General features: G+C 37.5%; 3 protein-coding genes across 5 annotated transcripts; 2 read left to right on the top strand and 1 right to left on the bottom strand.

Annotated features, from left to right (window-relative positions):
• Nucleotides 1–2,112: 2,112 nt before the first annotated feature.
• On the top strand, nt 2,113–6,772 carry LOC139152150 (lysosomal proton-coupled steroid conjugate and bile acid symporter SLC46A3-like). Of its 2 annotated transcripts, none has more exons than XM_070725252.1 (6): nt 2,113–2,238; nt 2,907–3,921; nt 5,234–5,365; nt 5,609–5,692; nt 6,144–6,300; nt 6,584–6,772. In XM_070725252.1, exons 2-6 carry the CDS (start codon nt 2,928–2,930, stop codon nt 6,645–6,647), a joined length of 1,431 nt encoding a protein of 476 aa, XP_070581353.1. In that variant the 5' UTR covers nt 2,113–2,238; nt 2,907–2,927; the 3' UTR covers nt 6,648–6,772. The 2 variants fall into 2 exon arrangements, with proteins under 2 accessions (XP_070581353.1, XP_070581354.1); XM_070725253.1 differs by having other exon boundaries at nt 5,609–5,712; nt 6,584–6,688.
• A 1,694-nt stretch (nt 6,773–8,466) lies between these two features.
• LOC139152153 (uncharacterized) lies at nt 8,467–11,742 on the bottom strand. The gene is made up of 4 exons (XM_070725257.1): nt 11,621–11,742; nt 10,849–10,954; nt 9,218–9,275; nt 8,467–8,901 (listed from the first exon to the last, which is right to left on the bottom strand). Exons 2-4 carry the CDS (start codon nt 10,939–10,941, stop codon nt 8,537–8,539), a joined length of 516 nt encoding a protein of 171 aa, XP_070581358.1. The 5' UTR covers nt 10,942–10,954; nt 11,621–11,742; the 3' UTR covers nt 8,467–8,536.
• A 2,302-nt stretch (nt 11,743–14,044) lies between these two features.
• Nucleotides 14,045–21,382, top strand: LOC139152145 (basic salivary proline-rich protein 3-like). 2 transcript variants are annotated; one of them, XM_070725247.1, is made up of 5 exons: nt 14,045–14,158; nt 14,847–14,967; nt 20,201–20,369; nt 20,490–20,528; nt 20,862–21,382. In XM_070725247.1, exons 2-5 carry the CDS (start codon nt 14,866–14,868, stop codon nt 21,158–21,160), a joined length of 609 nt encoding a protein of 202 aa, XP_070581348.1. In that variant the 5' UTR covers nt 14,045–14,158; nt 14,847–14,865; the 3' UTR covers nt 21,161–21,382. The 2 variants fall into 2 exon arrangements, with proteins under 2 accessions (XP_070581348.1, XP_070581347.1); XM_070725246.1 differs by having other exon boundaries at nt 20,201–20,528.
• Nucleotides 21,383–21,915: the final 533 nt, after the last annotated feature.

Here is a 21,915-nt window from a genome sequence, read left to right as displayed (position 1 = left end):
AGTCTACCAGCTACTAGTAATATATTCTCTCCGCCAAGTTAGATAGGTGTTTGTTTTGACATCACTACCCTTTTGAATATTCATATACTTGCAAAAACGGACAGTCGCGCACAAAACAAGGCACAGCGACTGTGGAGAGTCTAGCATGCCCTCTGCATGCTCTGAGGGACAAGAGAGCAGCCGTCGGAGGGGCTGCCGAAAAAAAATAAAATGGAGTTGCCAGTATTACCTGCCGCGGGAAAATGAATATCTGAGTCAAAAGTATAATTTTCATGACGATTACACATCATCAAGCGTATAAGCTCAGACCTACTCATTCCATCTGTTTACGGCCAGGGTAAAAAAAATAAAAGAAGCCGGGGTACTGACAACATGGAAAAGAAAGGGGGTGGGCATCATGAAACTTGATTCACTGATCATGTCGTAATGTAACAGCAATGTTTATTTTCAATTTTCACCAATAAAACACACAAAGTAGAACATTAAAATTTTACTTCGGTTTTGCATCTTTACAATGAGAGTATTTTAAATCACAAATGATAGATCATGCATGCATTTCTTTACACAACGTACCATGCATGAGTATAAATTAATGATTGCATCTGTATAATTTGATAATTTTTCAGCAATTTTATTGAGTGAAAGAGACCGCCACAGATTCATGTGTAAACATCCGATAAAGCATGTTGAACCAGCCACTAGGCCTATGCCACAGTCCCACACACAGAGCTTTGTGAATATTTTCTTGCTGTTTTTTGGAAACTAGATATAAATATTCACTTGTGTTGAATATAATGGTAAAATGTTGATTGAGCATCATCCATGCGTGTGGAAAACAGTTTTTGTTTTACATATACAGGCTGTATCGACCAGTCCAGCCAACCGATTGGCCAAAAGCTTCCTAGACGCTGCACATTATAAATAAGAAAGTGAATCAAATCTAAAACACTGTTTTTATCTATAAATATTATATAAAGCTCTGAAAGAATATTGACCTTTTCGTTTTTCAATACTGTATGTGTATTGAAATAAACTTTATGGAGATAAAGGGTATTGATACCACACTTTCATATTTGTTGTACATGTAAATATAGCCCTTCCCGTAAAGTTGTAATGTTGTGGTCCACGTTCAAATGCCGACTAATTTCGTCTTTCAAAATACTCGCAGCGCAAAAGGTGCCAATATATTTCGGTTAGTTAAAACTATTTCCTTTGAAAATGCCAGGTTTTAAAAACTCCACTCCCAAAATAATTTGCAAATAGGTAGAAGAGGAGAGAATGGTTTTCCTGTCAATGAACAATTACGTCATTATTGATATGGTAGGCGATAACATTGTTAACATTTTACAGAAAAACACATTGTACAGACACGATGCTCTTGGACTGAAATTCGAAAGATATAGCCAATCTTGGGAACAACCAAAACCATAGACAATCGACTGTCTAAGGCAAAACTCAGCGAAGAAAACTATCATCATGTCTGATATAAGCAATAAGAACATACTTTCGTCTTCGATGCACACTTTGTTCTACATCACTGTTCAATGATGATGTAAATTCAGAACCTTCATGTAGACTTTCTGGTACGAATTCTAAGCCATGTCTAAATTTGACGACTGCAAGATAAGATTGTGGATTTGAAGTGAGTTAGCTGGGATTTTGTTTTCCTTTTTTATTGGTTTTTTAATTCGCTTTCTTTCTTTTCGAACTAATTCTGACGAAGGGTCGACAAGCAAAACTTATGGGGCAAAAAAGCGAGCAGTATGTACAAAATGATATTACCCGGTTGCAGAATGCGTGTAGATTATTCTAGACGGTCTGCAGCAATCTTGTCTAAATATTTAGGTGCGATAAGCAATGGGGTAGGCTACGATTGTTTCAATAAAGGCCCCTGTATGTGAACTACAGATTAAAATACGCTGTGAAGTATATTTTGCTTTGCTAAGTCTTCCTTTGTTACTCAACAATAAAGTATATCCTGATTTATTCGGACTCTCTAACGATTGTTACTTTTAAAACTGTCGCCAATCTACTTTGAACTACATGTACTACAATCTACTTCGGTAATCTACCTCCAGAGGGGGTGTAGTTGGCTGCGACATGGGACACTGAAGACTTACCTTCCGCAAGACAAACATCCAGTGAACGAATCACCTGGATGGCTGTGGTGCGACCCGCAATTAGACCAGTTATTCACATCTTCTGAGAATAGGTATTGACCAACACACAACAAAGAAGGTAACGTATATGAATGGCGTATATAGTGAATATTTTCTCATATGCTCTGTAATCAATCAAAACTAGCCCAAAACTAGCTACGAAACGTTTTCTATTTTGTAAGCTTACAGTAAAATGCGATTAAGCGTGCGACCTTTGGCCGAAGTAATTCTATGTTTTGATACTTTAGAACGTGTGTACAAGACCATTCTGATTGAGTCTTCAGATATGAGTGGTGAACTTTGATGAAGCTCAAAGGAGGTCGGTGTCCTTCGCTGCATGGAGCTAGAAACGTTTCTAGCTCCATGCTTGCTGTAACTAACTGCACATTTTGTCTTTAAAATTCGTATTTGTATGCCGTTTGGCCATTTGAGATTGCAAAGAATAAGTTTACATGCCCCGAATGGTGTCGAGTCACACACACTGTTTCTAATGTACATTGTTGCTTTTAATATGATCGCAATACTTGCTATAGCTGTGGGTCCATAGCTGTGGTGTTTTCAGACGGGATTCCTGCCTTTTACGGGCTGGTTTTGACTTTTCCGATTTTTAACCCCGCTGGTGGCGGGGTTAAAAATCGGAAAAGTCAAAACCAGCCCGTAAAAGGCAGGAATCCCGTCTGAAAACACCACAGCTATGGACCCACAGCTATACTTGCTAATTTACGGTATCCATGTCAACAAATGCAGCTGTACTCACTGATGTAAGGGATGGATGAATACAACGACAAAGACGAGACTGCGCCTCTCATCTCAAAACCTGCAACCGGCACCTCCGATCAAAGAAAATCACGATATGTCACCGTAGAACCAATGATATTCCTGTTCATATTTGGACGAGCAACCTACATGTTGGCATTTCCGCAGTTCATAAAAGAAAGACTTGCTAGTGACCAAAATGTGTCAGCATTTGACAGATCAAATGGATCGTGCTACCTAAATAAAAGTTCTAAGATGTATGTAACCCAGGAAGAGATTCAGAAGCAGGCAACTCTGTGGACCATGTATCTAAACGCAACGGCACAGTGCCTTGCAATGATCACGGCAACTATCTTGTGTAGTTATAGTGACCACGGAGGGCGCAAATTACCGGCCATTCTACCACCTGTTGGAGCTTTGTTGAATGCGTTGGTGTACTTGGTAGTGATAAACTTCCATCTCCCATTGCACTTCCTTTTTATTGGAGCTATACTGCAGGGAGTAGCGGGAGAGCATACTACGGAACTTGCTGCATGTTTTTCTTACTTGGCAGACATAACTGACGGGGAAAAACGCAGATTTCGTTTTGCTGTCGTCGACGTAACTTTCTACTTGGGAACAGCTGGGGCCCAAGTTCTCACCGGTTACTTGATTCAGATTCTTGGATATGAAGCTCCATTTTGGATCATGTTTGGCTGTATGTTTGTCGTCTTTTTCTATGCAGTCCTGTTTCTACAAGAAAGTCTCCAGCGGTCAGACACAACTTCCGTTAGCTGGACCACAATTTTAGTCAGCCTATTTAAAAACATATGGCGCCTGTTCAAATCGGACATTGGAGGACGTCGGTCAGAGCTTATCCGGGGCAACATTGTACTCCTTTTGCAGTTTTCAGCTCAAAGCACTGCAACTAGTCTTTATGTTCTTTATCTCCTTGACGTACCTTTCTGTTGGACACCAGTCTTCATTGGTTACTTCAATGCAATACGAGTCTGTTTACGGGCTCCAGGTAGGAAGTTCAACTGTAACGTTACTGTAGGACTAAGGCCAAGAAAAATAAAAATTGTTTCTCATCAACACGATTGGAAACTAATTTGGGATAATTGGATTTTCATGTTTTTCAAATTTCTCAAAAGTGTTTGGTGCGGTGTAGCTGAATGTAACTTGTTGCAATATTGCAAATTACTCACAAAAAAGTGCGTAATATAAAAAGAAAAGCAGATGAGATTACCATGGTAGATTAAATCGACATTACTTCACCATCCAATTATCCCAGATTAGTTCCAATCGTGTCCATCCTAGACATATGCAAAAATGATGCGGTGACGCGTTTTTTTCTCTCTCAATTCGTTTTTATTTTTCAACCAACAAGAAGACACAAAAAACATGAAAACAACCTAGGAATGCACGCAGAGATACATGCACAGCAGTGTTGCTTTAGTATTTTTGCATAGCAACAGTTCTGCAGTTGACTTTTAGTGCACCAATGCACAGTTTTGACATACGTGCACAGTTCTGAATGGAATGTTAGCGTCTGTTATTTTGTCTACAGTTCTGTTATGTACAGCACTATATTATGCACTATTGTCGCGTATTTTTGCGTTTATTTTTTTCATTTTATTTCTTCATGAGCAGAAAAAGGTTGACGCGGCGGGTCTGAATTGACGCGTGCGAGGATAAGAGACAAACTTAAGTTTTTATTTTTCTTGGCCTAACATCAGGGAACAGTATAGAATAGTAATTCTCTGTCTCTCTGATTTCTTCAGATTTGACATAGATCTCACTTTAGGTAGCATCAATGTCGGATGAAATTTCAGCATGTCCCTTAAAATGAATGGTATTCGCTGAGAATAAGACAGGAATGTATTCATTTATTACTAAAAAAAAGTAAGAAATATATACGCTCTGGCTACCGTGCCGCCGAAAACCTGTCATTAAAAAGTGAACAACAAGATCATTTTAAGCATGCTACCGATGATAAGAAAAACAAGGAACTTTTGTGCATTAATGAAACCCAGGTAGACATCATTGTGTAGTCTTTATGAACAAGATAATTGAACACTTACTCCAATCCATTCTGTGATGATATGTTTTACCGTGTATCCTATGATCCCAGTTTTAACTTGAAGATAGTTATCATGTTTGGAATTATAGTGAAATTTATTACCACGACAATGTCGAGAAGTTAAACCTGTAAAAAGATGGATTGAAATAATCTAAAATCAGCCTGTTGAGATATTGTATCTTAACGTGCATGAGGGGTTCAGTTTAATTGTCAAAATGCGTACAGTATTCTGAAAATCTTCTCAATTCTTTTACAGGAATACTAATTGGAGGTAAACTTCTGCCATTCTGTTTGTCAGAGCTGGCCATCGTACAACTCAGTTTACTGTCCTTTATTTCCAGCTTTGTTCTCTCTGCATTTGCATACAATGACGTCATGATGTTTGTAGGTGAGTCTGAACATCATGATCGACACTATGTCAGTTCAGTGAACTGACTTGCTAGTTAATTTTCCAAATAAGAAGTCTAAGTAATCAGAATACAATGACAGCATCAAGGTCTTTTTATGTGCAAATGACATGGCGTTTCTATAAAACACGACACGTTATGTCTTGACGTCACCTATAGCACAACATAACTGCAGTTTCATATCTAAGTCGTCACACGTTTATCTAAATTCGCTTCCTTTCCAGTGCCGATCATCGCATCACTAGCTTCACTGACACTCCCTCTGATAAGAGCAAGGATTTCTCGACTCGTTGACCCAAATGAACAAGGTGATCACAACTTAACTAAGGTTATTTTATAACAATTTACTTTCAAGATTGAGTTCCTTTACATATATAGTGTGATATCATTTATATTCGACATAAATTCGTTACAAAAATGACATATTTCTTCTTCATAGTCATCGTGTAGAGCCTTACTGTGTTAATAAGAAGTTATCAGAAGTCGAGCTGAAGTTCTTTCCTTTTTTTGCAATATGTTTCTTGTCATGAATGACTGATTTGAATATTGAAAGGACGGATAATAAAGTTTTGTAACGGCAAACGAAACGTGAGGGTAATTTGTCGACCAAATATTTTATAGTCCATATCTGTCTTCCACTTCAAAGTAATTTCCGTGCCAAAATAATCGACTGTTCCTTGTCTTCTGAAATATCTCTCTCTCTCTCTCTCTCTCTCTCTCTCTCTCTCTCTCTCTCTCTCTCTCTCTCTCTCTCTCCAGGTGTACTATTTGCATGCGTTGGTTGCATGGAAGGTGTGGCTAACTTCATCGCTCCAACTGCATTTAATGCTATCTATGCCGCAACTTTGGTATATTTCTCAGGATTTGCATTCATTTGCTTGGCAGCAACACTAATTTTGGGGATATTTTTGATAGGGTATGTATGTCTATTTTATATACGTGCGTATATACACACACGGACACAAACACCAGATAGACAAACACACAAACACAAACACAGGCGCATATACATATATACAGGTGGAGAGAGAGAGAGAGAGAGAGAGAGAGAGAGAGAGAGAGAGAGAGAGAGAGAGAGAGAGAGAGAGAGAGAGAGAGATGCTCGTACTTTACAGTTTGTTGTTCCTCTAAGAGTTTACCTGTCCGCTTCTTTTCATGGTAGCAACTTTGTGAGCATCCCGTATATTTTTTTCTTGCAGGACCTTGCAATGGAGAGAACACAAGCTGACTCCATTACTTGCAGATGGCGGGAAAATTAACTAACAGATCTATTGACATCCTACTTTACATTTATGGTGGTATTTCAGCTGAACAAATAGTCTAAAAGGGCCATCGTCCAGGACATATTCTGCAACAATGAGTTGGTGTTATGTATGAACGTGTGGCAAATCCAGTACTTAAAATTTGCGAAACAAAGTTACGGAAATCGAATATGTCTGTCGCCTTCACAATTCATTCGTCCTTCCTGTATTGTATTGTGAATGGAGAGAATGTTTACGAAATATTTTTGATGAGACACTCTTTCTTTCTGCTGGTGTACGCACGAACGTCCTTTTTCAGTCCTTCAGAACAATTCAACACTCTATCTGAAACGTTTGGATGTATACGTCGTAGGCTTCAACTCTCAATTAATGTAAGGATGAGATTCACACCAAAGTGGAGTCAGTATAAATGCAAATGAGGAAACAGGTGATAATATAATAATATCACCATTTTTTATCTCACTTTTCGCTGCTTTAACGACACAAAATTGAACTGTTAGTTCTGTGATAATTGTAAATACTGAATCATGGGGTGTCATTTCGTTGTAGATGGGTTTCCAACATGCATCATAGCCTAAATGTTTCTAATCTGATCACAATATCCCATGCATTGATCCGATCATAATCCCATGCATTGATCTGATCTGATCACAATATCCCATGCATTGATCCGATCACAATATCCCATGCATTGATCCGATCACAATATCCCATGCATTGATCCGATCACAATATCCCATGCATTGATCCGATCACAATATCCCATGCATTGATCCGATCACAATATCCCATGCATTGATCCGATCACAATATCCCATGCATTGATCCGATCACAATATCCCATGCATTGATCCGATCACAATATCCCTTGCATTGATCCGATCACAATATCCCTTGCATTGATCCGATCACAATATCCCATGCATTGATTGATCTGATCAGAGTTACAACAGCCGATATTTCAAGGGACAAAAATGTCTTGAGATGGACAACGACAATTTATAGATGTTTTGACAATAGAATAAAGAACTCTTATTCAAGTGTAGGATCACCCATGTTCATAGTTGCAGATCACTGATTTTTATTTGGTTGGTCACAAAAACTAGTGTGCCACTCACTGAAATGTATGGTGCTATTCATGGTTTGAGTAAAAACAAGTCTATTTTTCCCACATGATGCGGATATAGCAAATGTGTGACGACCGATGACATTTAAGTCAAATATCAGACGAAGAAAAACCGAAAGGCGATTTTGAAAGTTGAGATTTGGAGAGTTTCAAATGTCTAGCTTAGTTCAGAGGTTGTTTATGAAACTCTGTGGAGGCAAGCTTAAGCTTCCAAAGAGTGACAGGTTCCGTCAAAATAATATGAATGTGTCCGTTTATTCTTGTCTTAATTTTTTCCATGATGGAAGCAAAACAGAATATCCTGAAAATGAATATGATAGGATTTCTTGAACAATACAGAATATCCTGAAAATGAATATGATAGGATTTCTTGAACAATACACTGTAAATCACGTTTACACCAAAGACAATGTAGTCCAGTTGAAAATTGTAAATTTCATTCTTCATGATTACACATGATAATCCAAAACACTGTCAGCGACATAACTAGAAAGTTTTGGTTCAAAAATCACGTCTACTCATATTTTCTGGGTTATGTCCTGCATGATGTATGACCAGTGAGGATGTATTCTCTTGCGGTGCATTAATGAAACATCAATAAGAATGAATGAAGTGATGCTATTCTTTAATGTACGTATTTTCTCCGTACAACAAACAAAATACTAAAATTACATGACAGAAACAAAAATCGCAATTCCATGTTCGTTATTTTCGTTTATTCAACATTTTGTCTCCACGACAAATCTACATTTATGGTCGATTTTCTATTTGTAAAACACAAGGAACAGATCAAGGGTGGGACCCAGACATAGGTCCCACAACAGATACTTCAAGATATTAACAATTGCACAATTCAGTATTGCGCATGAGCAATACTCAACAAAACTCAAACTGTACGCAAGGAAACGACTAAGGTATTGCAAGGCTGCAGCAAGTCGTATGATGACGTCAACCAGTTTGTCTGTAACTCTGATCAGAATATCTCTGGTATTGGTACACAGGTCGATATTCAGCAATACACAGTCGATAATTGGTGTATTGGGGATGACGTCAGTGACATTAGTACACGGGCCAGGCACTTCTACAGTAGGTGCAGGAGTACTTGGTGGTGGAACGAACTCATCAATGTCTGTAATCAAACAGAAATCACGTTAAGGTGTGTAAGTCCGATGCTGTATGGTATTTGGTTAAAATGAGTTATAATCCCAACAAAAATGTTCAAATTTTACAAACTTAATTATTGTTCTTTTCGCAGACTTTGTGAAGGAAGGGCAGGGCATATTAGTATACAGGGTTAGGTATTAAAAACTAAGTACTCTTAATAGTACTGGATTTTGTAATTTCGGTAAAGAATTTGAAAGGTCGTGATTTTAAATATTTATAGCAATAGCTATGTAATTACAAAAGTGATTTCTATATTGAAATTGAGACGGTGATATCATTACCTTCACAATCACCTGGCAAAATCCAGCGTTTGAAGCGACTCCTTAAAAAGGAATTGGCCTGTTCAACAAGAAAAAGATATGTTAAAAATAAATAGCCGCTAGGAAAACTGTGACTTAATGTATAACACGATTGGAACTATTTTGGGATAATTGGATGAGAGTAATTATTAGGAAAATGTAACGAAATCGAAATTTTTACAGCTGAAATTTTACAAAATGATAGAAAAGTGTAAAATTTGAAATATTGTTCTCATCGAACAAAACAACGAAAACACAATGATTATTGCATACCTCTTTCATCGGATTCATTTTTATGAAAAAATGTTGATTTTTGTGTAAAATGTACTGAAAGAAACGAGAACAAAATGCTTAAAATTTCTCTTATTGACGACTTTTGAGTCAGGGGACTTTTGAAATGCCCCTGCCTTTTTCGTTAATTTAAGGCTTTATAAACATTTGATTGAGTCAGGGCACATTTTAAATGACCCTGACTGACTTGACTGTAAATCAATCAAAATACTTCATTTTGGTCGAGGCAAAGTGACAACCTGAGATTAGTACTAGTATTTCAGTAATGAAGAAACTATAGACAAGCTCACATATTTTCATTCAAATATAAATATTGTTCCTATGTTTTGAACAATATTGCATTATACACTATTATGCACTGATACTTACTCATAACATTTCAACAGCATTGTAAATTTTGAATAAAATTTTAAAGGTGGTGAGCAAATCAGGTGTAATATTAGACAAATTTCTAAAATTCTTGAGAAATTGTGCCTATCCAATTATCCCAAATTAGTTCCAATCGTGTTGTATATGATTAAGTTTTCACTTAACGGTTTATGAACCTCGGAGACAGATATTCGGATTATTAAACTTTGACAATTCTTTTCTAATCTACCACTTGTTGGGGCTAATTTTAAAGCTCTTGACGTGAGAAACAATTTCTCCGTCTACGTTTTCCGATAATCGAAAACTTTATTTTTTCCCATACACAGGGGTGGCGGCCATTTTGAATATCAAATATCGGTAAATACAGGGTTATTTGTTTTTTTCTCGTTCCGGTGCGGCCCCCCCCCCCCCCCCCCCCCATTTTTATTGATCTTGAAAGTGAATGGTTGAAAGATTTCTTGAGGAAAGTTTGAGCAAAAGTTTGTCTTTCACTTCCGAGGCGCATACTATATATTAAAGTGATTCTGTACGATGTGTGGCGTGTTTACTGCATGATGACCACATCGACTTTGTGATCATTGAAGTCAAACCCTCTAAAAGCTCACACTACACTTCGTATCTTTAGGTGACAATGTTACATTCTTTCCTGCTGAAATCTAGTAAATGTGCAGATAAAATGTTGTCAAATTACCAAAATGTATTACAGGTATCAGGCTTAACCGAGCGTCTATCAAAAGTACTTTAGGAGTAACACAAGAAATTTTACCATAATCAAACTCATGAGTGTTGTCTAGACATCAATCTCATGAATATTACGATATTCAGAGATGAGCTATGTGTCCCTAGTGTGTTCTAGATTCAGAACAGCAAGTGAGACTTAGATGTATTGTACTAGCTGACTAACTCTGCCCTAAAACTCAATGTTTGGTCGAAGGCAAAATTCATATGTTTACCTCTGCATCTTGCAGTTTCAAATCCATGGTCTGTGAACTGTTTATCACCATAGCTACGACGAGGCAAACTGCAGTCAGCTGTGCACACTTCATGGTCTCCTTGTAACTAAACAAAAACAGTTAACTTTATTTCGTTGGTAAACAATACTCTCATGATCGTTTTTTATTGACCCATTCAAATCATGTCTGAATTTTGATCTCATGAAAACATTACAGCCATTTCGATGCATAAAGGGAAGTACTTTGGTATTTCTAAACTCAGCTTTGTTATGCCTGGCCAGATATCTTCTTAAAGTTAAGAAATATTCACAGCTAAAACAAGACTTTACGTATTTGTTGATACATCATAGACGTACGCTCAGTGATTTTCAAGTTCACCGTGTTGAACCATCAAAAGCTGTTATCATAATGACTAAATGTACTTGAGTTGCAAGTCTAGTTATGACATTATTTCAAAACGATATCTATCTCTTAGCAAACTGTTCTCCGCGAAATCATTGTAGTCGTTGCAGTATTTATTGTAATTCTTTGTCTCGTGATTTACATATTTGCTCAGATGAAGACGAATGCAAAACAAAAACCATATGAACGGGAAATTTTAAACTTGATCTATGCAGAATGTATTTCATGCATGTCTTATCCCACTCAAGTGATGTTTTTGTTGATCGTGACACAGGTGATTACCCATCAAATATAGGTTACCGATAAATAGTTACACCGCCAAAACGCGGTATTGAAAATCTACTGTTGGGACTGGAAAATAAATGCTTACCTGCTTAGCTGCACTCTCAGATTTTCCAAAAGCTTAAGTCGTGGTCGATATTCAGTGCGTCAATAACAAGTCATTTCTCTGTCATTAATTACTATACCCTATGACGTGGCATTCCTAACTCTGCCACACGGATGGTTTTTTTTTATTTTTTTTTATTTTTTAGTATTTCGTGATTCCGGAAATCGCTTACCGGATTCAAAACAATGCAATAAGTTTGTTGTAATAATAACGAATCTTGTCGTCAGTATGAGAAGCAAGCATATGTTGTGTTTATTTGACTTTACTTTAATTCCATTGAGATGGCATCCTATACAATTAATTACTGATCGCGTGTCTCTCGTCCATATTCACATTCTCATTATAGACGGACTGAAAAAATGGGGTACAATGACGTTATTCAGAGACGGTGTCATATCGCAATAACTTTTATCTTTCAGTTGCATTTTTTGCAACACCCTTCGGGTCCAGTAACTGTTATCAGAGTACAGGTAGATATGGTGTATTATGCTTAAGCGGTAGATGTATTAAAATCAATGATTTGAAACACTTGACAGCCGCATTATCAGGACTTTCAAGAGGTAGAGGAATACACAATCGTAAAATATTGTAATGTCATTTCTTCGTAATTGCACACACTGTATAGGAGCAGCATAGACAGTCTGCTGTCTATGGTATATAGCGGTGTGTGGACAAAGTTGTTGCATTCTCGATTACCAATTTGTGATTATCTCATGGAAACCATTCTTTTCGATCATATTCGCTTCGTATACTGTATGACAGATTTTGGCTTCGTATATACTGTACGACAGATTTAAAGCTTCAAAACTGGAGCAAGATCTTTTCGCAAGCTTCTTAGTAAAGAATCAATAATTTGCCACAGTGCCGTGAAATCAAACATTGTGACACTATTTTCAATGTATTTTTCACAAAGTTTATATTTCCAAGTCTTTTGTGGAAGTATTGAGAAGTTACAACATACTAGCATTTCCTTGTATTTCTATCGTGCAAGTAAACGGAATTGGCTGACACTGCATACTCCGGCCGCCAATGTGCAGCCTTACGGCAGCTGTTATCCAGTTGGTTATCATTGAAATTATACACAATAGCCAAGCCAGCTGTACATCAGTAGCTGCAGCACAGTAGCTGATGATTAAAACTGGTGAGAGTGACATCACAGTCAAATTCTGACTGTGATAATTCAGCAAAATCAAATGCGCAAAACCGAAAATAGATGAGTGTGTGTTTGTATCATCATCATCATCATCATCATCCATCATCAAGTTATTACAAATTTTTAACTGTCAGCTGATATGAATTGAAAAGAAAATAAAGGAATTATATTAAATAATTCAGGTGCCGCCAACTGGTAACTTTGGTCAATTTTACAAAATAGTCACAAAACATACTCCGAAGGCTTATATACTGATTTTACATATTTTTGACCTTGACCTAAAATTTGGAGGGGAATGTAGAGCTGTTCGTATTTGCGTAATGTATGCACTCCCACTGAATTTTATTGCCCACTGCACTCCAGTATCTTTGGTCTGTCCGCTCCCCACTCCCAACAACAGTTCAATCTCCCCACTGCCATCCCCCACTGAAACTCCCGCCCACTTATTTGAAATCAACTGCCAGAAATTTTCTCCCCGTCCATTGTAAAAACTGAAATTTCTTCCCCGCCCGCTTGTAAATATTGACTTATCTCCGCGCCCGCTGATTATTTTTTAGATTTGCACCCATCCCCCCCCCCCCCCGCTCGCTGAAAAATTGCGTACGAACACCTTCACGAAGAGCTTCGTTGTCGACACCTGATAATTTGATATTTTACAATGTAATTTTCCGTGTATCTGATTAAAAGCCAGAGAAAAATTAATACGATTAAAACTTTCCTGAACAACAACTTTGACCTATTTTGCGGTAGCGTATAAGTTAATTGAAATTCATGCAGAAGGAAGACATCAAATTTTGAACGGTGTCGCGAGCATTTAGTTTGTAGGCAAGAGGGTTTTTGAAAATGATGAGCCATTATCTAAAATCGTCAAACACGCTTCAGACTGGGTACATGGTTCTGTATTTAGAAGATGACGTTGATATTTTATCATCTTGAAGCTTAGAAAAAGTTTCAAGCGATTCATGTTTGACTTTGGTTTCTTAAACACAATGGTACTGACGTTTCTATTCACAAATAAAAATACCTTGACCACGTGGGCGTAGGTTGTGATGTCCAAATCCAAAAGCAATACAAATGGCGATATCAGATCCTTTTTCGTTTATAAAAAAATACAAAACAACAAACGACTGCTGCAGTCAGTCAGACTAGTTTCTGCTTGCGTGGCAAATCGTGAATACGTTCAATTTTAATTTATGTTTGCGTGTCTAGGCGATTTAGAAATTCATTTCATCTTCAATATGGCAATGTGCGTCATTCAGTATGAACGTTTCAGTATGCAAAATTAAGCCATAATGGATACGAAGAAATCCAACTTTATAGCACATTGAATTTAGCTACCGACGACTCCGGGGCTTGCACGGATTCAGGTGAGTACACAACTGTTGTAATTCAAAATCGTGAAACTTCCTGGTGAACACTATCGCTAATACGTGGGACATAGCAAAGTTGAAACGATGTATTGTGTTCCATTCGCTTATTTCCTTGACAAAGAGAAAACATTACTTGCAAACAGTTTTACTACGATTTCTTTATCGGGAATCACAAGAAATGCGCTAGGTTTTATTATTCCGAACGCAAAACCAAGTGTAAAAAGTATGAAATGGAAAACATTGTTAAAAATTAAATTTTACTTAGTAAAGTATTTTCGGACATTTGCGTATAATTTGCTTTGTAATGAGCGTTGTTAGTTTTCCCTTTCTTTCCACAGACTTTCAATTTTGTTTGTAATGACCATGAATACAAAAACTTTAAGCAAGTTTTCAATAGCTGGTTGGTAAAAATGTCAATTTTCCTAACCTTTGTCCGTTACAATACTCTCATACCTGAGAATTATTCCGACAATGTTAGTTTATTTTTGTACTGCCCTAAATATTCCTGTTTTCTTCTATTTTAGTTCTTGAATTTTCAATGACAACGATTAAGGAATCAAACGACTAAATACTGTATCATTGGAAGATAGCAGTTTCGAATTACTCCACATCTGTACGTTTGCATTTAATCGGGATAAATTCTGATTTTTAATTTCTATAATTATTTTTGTTCGATACTGATTAGCGGTAGATACATCTTTACAATGGAACGTCGCACGGTTTTCCGATTGGCAGTACTGCTGACCTGTGTGGTGGTGGTTTTGATGTTTATTCAACGAACAGATGCCACTAACAGCAAACCTTTGGTAGGTAAACACATACAATTGAGTCATGACGGAACTTAGTAAGTGTCTATTAGCATCCATACTACCTTCTTGTGTACTAATCTTCGTACATCTATACAAAGATTTGCCAATCAATCATGTATACCCTGCATGTTGGTGAAGTTGAAGAGTTGTATCACACCAGAAACAGGTACAGCCTCAACGTGTATAGAGCTTGCGAGTATTTAATTTGTGTGCGCAGGTAATTATCGTACCAAACGTGATTTTGTTTATATTCCCCCAGGGATTATATAAAATGATACAAGTCCATCTTGTACTCATCGATTCTTCAAAGCCCATGATGTATCAGCATGTTGATTGTTACTTTTACTTCCCATATGCTGCTGGGTTCCCTTGTTATAGTCTCCAAAGTTCATCTTCATCTGTACCCTTAGATCGTACAAAGAAAATGACCAATAATAATTACAGACACCATACATCAGCGTTGACGCCAGTAGCAACCAAGTGTGTTTTCTGAAGTCGATTTCCATCGACAAAACAAGGGTCATTTTGCTAGCTTACACAATAACATTCTTATTTAGTTAAGAACTTGGTATCAAATAATGATTATGGACCACTTATTTCCCAATGTGTTAAGATTTTCATGATGTAAACGAAATCCAAGAGATTCATTGTAACTTATCATGTTGAATGTGAATATATGTGAAAATTGCAATTGCAACGCAATATAAAACGAACGACACACTATTGTCACTATTGCAACCCAGTGGACGCATCGTACTGAGCGTGATGCTCATTTTCCTTTCCAGCGTGACTGTCACCAATAAATCATGTATTCCCACAGATACTTTTCCAGTGGTTGAAAATGGCAAATTCGTACATGGAATCACACCGTTACTCACAGCCATTACAGCCCCTTTATAGCATTACTTATCAGGCATGAGGATATCCCTTTTTACCGTGAAAATCATGACGCACTTTAAAACTATGTTTGGAATTTGCTGAAACAAATTAATTTTTTCAATAAGCTGTATCTTTTGGCTATTTTTTCAGAACTTTCGTTTTGCGGTTTCCCTGCACTTTCTGCATTGAATCTCTAAACTGTAATTTAATGCCAAGTATTTAGCATATCAACACAACCTATATGAGTATAATCTACATTGTTATTGTTGAAAATTGTATTCAAGTCCGGATTAAAATTCATTTGTAAACAATAAACAATGATCACTAAACAAATACAATCTGTGTTGACAAAAAGAATACTCGAAATTTCAGCATGACAAACGGATTAGGGTCAGACACGGTAGTTGATAAGCAGAATAGTGAAAAACTTGCCATAAGTTACAGCTTACGTCACTTTAATTGGTTTGTTTTCTGTTCGTTTATTCGTCCGTTTGTTTCGTTGGAAGAGCGTTTTGCCGTCATCGGTAAACGAAGATTTGTCAACTTTCGAAGACATTAAACTCTCTTCTTCACTTGCTGAGGACTTCGCTGTTTGACAATTGTTTCATAGTATTGGAACAAATCTTATTCTTAGGTTCGTTCCAGAAGAATTAATTCGCCTTTAATTTTTGTATATGCTCCAAAATGTGCATTTACCTGAAATAATACTGGATGCAAACAATATACACAGTGAATACGTCAGACGTTAAATTGATGACGACAAATACTGCTACTAGATGCTGATTACTTTAAAATGTGTGAAAAAAGCATACTGGAATGTGATTATCTATCCTGAATATTACTCGTAGAAAAGGCTGTTGTTCGTTCTCGTCCGCAACAAGCCATCTGCTCTGACATTTGCAAATCAGATTTCAAGGGTTCTCTGAATCGGATTTATTCGATATTCAGGTCCCTTGAGATATACGTATGTTAATGTTTTCTGTCAAATATCAGAAATCGATAACATATATTGGCAATTTTGTTTGAATTGCTTAAAATTTGAATGTAATAATATGAGTGTTAACATCATTTCACATAAATAATACTGTTGGATTAATCAGCCACCAGATTTCTCACCTTTTTAATGTCAGGTAACCACAGGTAGGCAGCAATTATTGAATTACTTTCATGTCATTTTAGTAGTGGGAACGATGGACACTCTGTAATACGCATTGACATCTCAAACACGCATTGTATATAAGTCTTTTTAAACTTTCCTTCTAGTCACTCTTATACTTATGATCTGCAGGAAATATATCCAAAGTCAGTATATGCCATGCGAAACTTTTTTGACGCTCAGCTGATATCAATCAGAGAAGAGAGTCTTGAAGGAAATCCAAACGATTAATCTGCCCATGCATGCACTGACTTAGCTCTGCATGGCAGGACTGTGTGTTACCGGCGTTATACACTGACTTAGCTCTGCATGGGAGGGCTGTGTGTTACCGGCGTTATACGGCCTCCCACCGTGGTGGTGGGAGGCTGTATAACGCCAGTAACACACAGCCCTGCCATGCAGAGCTAGCACTGACTGTGCATATATTGTTTTGTTTGATACTTTCTTTCCAACGGCTTATTTTGTAAGTACCTGTCGACGACCTTTTGCGGTATTGTTTTAAACATTGTTTCTGCCTGGCCAAATTACAAAAGCCCTTGATATAATTATTGGCATACTCAACAGGTATGTTAAGATTTTCTGAAGCTCTTTTACGGTGCGTATTTCCTTACTTGACATATTCCGACCTCAGATCAAAAAAATGGTGCTGCTCAGAGTTGTAGATGCTGTCAGATGCTGTTATTTCAATCATTGCTAACCTGATGATCATACTAATAGAATGTGTGATTCTTGAGGAGACAGTTTTTCCGCCCAAGGTTCCCTTTTCACAAGAGTAGTTTCTTGATTAGTGCACCACGTTTTTGCAAGGTTGTTCACTTCGATTTTGAATGAAACAGATGATTTCCATTTGCAAAATATGGCCCCATCTTCTTTTTTCACAGAGCATACCTGAGAGCTATACCAGTTATTATAGGTGGATCAGATGTAATTTATTTAATATGGATTTCGTCTGCGTTGGAAAAACCTGAGACACTTTGAGGGGAAAGTTTGCGACTTAGAAAGTCTCGGGACATTACTATCTGTTAAATGACTGTGTACTATCGTGCAAAGCAACTCATCGTTGCTATATATATTTGACTATCAAGGATTTTCTCAGTGATTTCAATGCTCGATGTGTCCTTGTTATTACACAATATAAAATCAAACGGGCTTCAAGTGTTAGTCTTGTAGAGTGAATCATAATAAACAGCATAAATCTAGTTTCGAAACTACCGTGAGAGTGGTACGATTGATATTGTGATATAGCCCTATGAATGGTGAGTATTTTACCCTTGAATTTAATTGTAACGACTGACAATGAACTAACCGACAGTGGTGCCTTGTGAGAATGACCTCCCATGTTTATTTTCGTGAACTTTGAAGTAGCCGTTCATCCTGTTATAGTGAATATATTGTTTATTAAATAAATGTTTAAGTCGTTAGCAGTGATCGGACGTTGAATCTGGACATCCTTGCTCTGTATTTATGGAGTGACCTTCCTCTCCGATTGTCTTTAGTTAATTATAGATGCATACCAAAGGCATGACAATATGCAGATTTAGAGACGATTTAAGTTGTGCACTTTCTAGACAGAGATTCGCTTCTTGACATGCCATCATTCGACTAGACACAGAGATGTAGACGCTCTGAGACTTTGACATAATAACTTCAGTGAGAAGCCCAGTCTGTTTGACTGTAATGGACCACGTCTTTGTAGACAACAGACCTTTCTAGATATTGTAACCATGTAGATGTATTGTGATTAAACTATTCGAATCATGATGCACCACTTGCCTGTATATGCGTTATTACCGGCCCCGTACACGAGCAATCGGAATAGCACCGACCACTACGAACAATATACGTACAGGAACGATCACGATCAAACTACCACTCGACCAAGCTACGATACAATGTGACAAACCCATTCCCATATCGCTCGAAAATCGAAGATGATATTTCCACATTGAAGGAAAAGAATTTACGATGTCTGTTTGACCATAGGGTCCTCGAGCTCCGATGATGATGATGATTAAACATTTAAAATGAAGAAAATAAAATATATTTGGACTCAGTAAAGTTGTTGTTGTTATTGTTGTTGTTGTTGTTGATAGTATTTTGCAGAAAAGGACAAATTATGCGCTGCAAAATTCAATACAGCCTCACAGTACACAAAGCTACCTCTATGCTATACACATGCGCTGCAAAATTCAATACAGCGATATTGATGATGATGATGATGATGATGATTAAATATTTAAAAATGGAGAAAAATAAAAAGTTATTGGACTCTGTAAATTTGTTGTTGTTTTGTTTTTATTATTGTTGTTGTTGTTGTTGTTGTTGATAGTATTTGCAGAAAAAGAACAAAGTATGCTACGAAATTCAATACAGCCTAACTATACTATGCGTTGCAAATTCAATACAGCCTAACTATACATGTGCGTTGCAAATTCGATACAGCCTAACAATTTGCAACGCACATGTATAGTTAGGCAACAACGCACATGTATAGTTAGGCTGTATTGAATTTGCAACGCATAGTATAGTTAGGCTGCAACGCACATGTATAGTAGGCTGTATTGAATTTTGCAGCGCATGTGTATAGTATACTATAAAGGCTGTATTGAATTTTGCAGTGCATGTGTATAGTTTGGCTGTATTGAATTTGCAACCCATACTTTGTTCTTTTCATCAAATACTATCAACAACAACAATAACAACAACAACAACTTTACTGAGTCCGATTATATTTTTATTTTCCTTCATTTTTAATGTTTAATCATCATCATCGTCACCATCTGATCATCATCATCGGAGACTGAATTCCCTATGGTTTGACAGTCAAATTCACGTCACAAAATTAACGCAACTTTGACATGACAGCTGTGACTGCTAGATGACTGACTAATTGGCTTTTATGGGTTGTAAGTGGTGGTAAGGGGGTGTGAGGGGTAACTTTTGAATATAAGGTGTGAGAGGTAACATTAGGGTGTGAGGGGTAACATTGGGGCGTGAAGATAACATTGGGGTTGAGGGGTATCATTAGGGTGTGAGGGGTAAGACTGGGGTGTGATGGGTAACATTAGGGTCTGATGGGTAACACTGGAGACCTCCATACAATTGTGAGACGCAAATGACACCAACCAATTGACACCAGCTGTGATTTGGCTGAGTCTGAAAGCGTCTACTCAATGTTGTTGCTTTCGTTTTCAGAAAAAGACGGGTTACAGAGGCAAACCACCAAAACAAGAAGAGAGTTATTCAAGTGAGAAAAATAAAGGCAAACAAGGAGGTGGTAAACCAGGAGGTCGTAAACCAGGGGGTGGAAAACCGGGTACCACTTCTTCAAGTTCTTCAAGTGAGGAAAATGATGGTAAACCAGGTGGTAAACCAGGTGGTAAACCAGGTGGTAAACCAGGTGGTGGTAAACCAGGGGGTGGTACCAGTTCTTCAAGTTCTTCAAGTGAGGAAAATGATGGCAAACCAGGAGGTGGCAAACCAGGAGGTGGAAATAACCCACCTAGATGCAATGATTGTCAAGGTATGGTGTGTATTCGATCATTCATGAAATATACCTGTGATTGCAAATGTGTGTAAATTTTCCAGTGTTTACAGTGCGTCCACAGTCACTTGTGATCTATTCCGCTCTCGGACTATGCGCCCCATAGCCGTGTGTACATATGCCTCTTTTTCTCGGGCATATGTCCACACGTCTATGGGGCGCATATAGTCCAAGAGCGGAATAGATCACAGGGGACTGAGGTGCGTCCTATAAAAGTTAGAGTGCACAGTTATGCAATTAATGCTAACTAAAGTGGAGATGAAATTTGATAATGTTTATAAAGTTTATTATGTCCCAATCCCATTACTATAGGGTCCGGTCCCTGTAAACCATGTGAAGGCATAGATTCGAAGTGTGCCCCGGATGATTCACCGAACTTCAACTGCGATGGAGATCAAGATAGCATGTGTGCCACTATTCGATGTTATCTCAAGAAAATTGTACTCCGACTCATCGATATCATAGATGGTATGAGGGACAAACTCCTCAAGTTGAAAGGATACCTGGAAGCATACAAGGATGAGCTGAATAACGCAAGCTGTGAAGATGTTCTGTGTGCTGTGTTGACCTGTTTGCAAGATCTGTTGACGTATCTATGTCTTTACTACTAAAAAATCCATCACAATCAGATAATAAAAATTAAAATAGCAGCATCATTCTGTCATAAACTTAAATATAATGTGTACATCTGGACATAAACTTTTTATCCATTTACTGGCATTCTTTTGTCTTTCTGGTATCTACTCAAATGCGTGGAATATATACTTCCATATTGTAAAGCACGCAATCTTTCCTGTAGCAAGTCATTAAATCACCGTAACTTTCACAAAGAACGGCTCGTACCTACGAGTAAATGTGTGGAGTTTTTTGTTTGTGTTGTGTTTGTAGATTCTTTAGGAAATATCGATTAACATTAAACAAGGGGTTAAACAAATCGAGTCAACGTTTTTGCTTCATAAATGGTATATAGGATCACAAATTAAGACAGTCATTCACTTAAACTGCGACATGTCAAAACCTTAGGTGAATCACGAAGCTGGTGTTATACTTGGCAGAGTGAGAATAATCGGTAGTCTGAGTGGTTTGTTTATTACTGATGCAATATTTGGAATAGCATTGTCGTTTGCTGGAGAAAGTTGCACATTACTCTCGCTTTTAGTAAGTATCCCTTTATTAATCAATGAATCATCCTCTTTTGACGATAATTGTAACCGCACACGGATGTGATAGTACTACTCACAATATAATATGTGCTATAAAGTTGTTATGTGCCGCCCTTGAAATCTTGGTGTGAACGAACAGGCTGACATCGACAGAGCTCGTAGCACAGGCGCCCGTGCCCTGGGTAGTCTGCTAGATCGATTGA

The sequence above is a fragment of the Ptychodera flava genome, chromosome 15 (genome assembly GCF_041260155.1).
Source record: "Ptychodera flava strain L36383 chromosome 15, AS_Pfla_20210202, whole genome shotgun sequence".
Lineage (NCBI taxonomy): Eukaryota > Metazoa > Hemichordata > Enteropneusta > Ptychoderidae > Ptychodera > Ptychodera flava.
The sequence above is the reverse complement of the archived record's forward strand: the minus strand, read 5'-3'. Positions and strand labels throughout refer to the sequence as shown.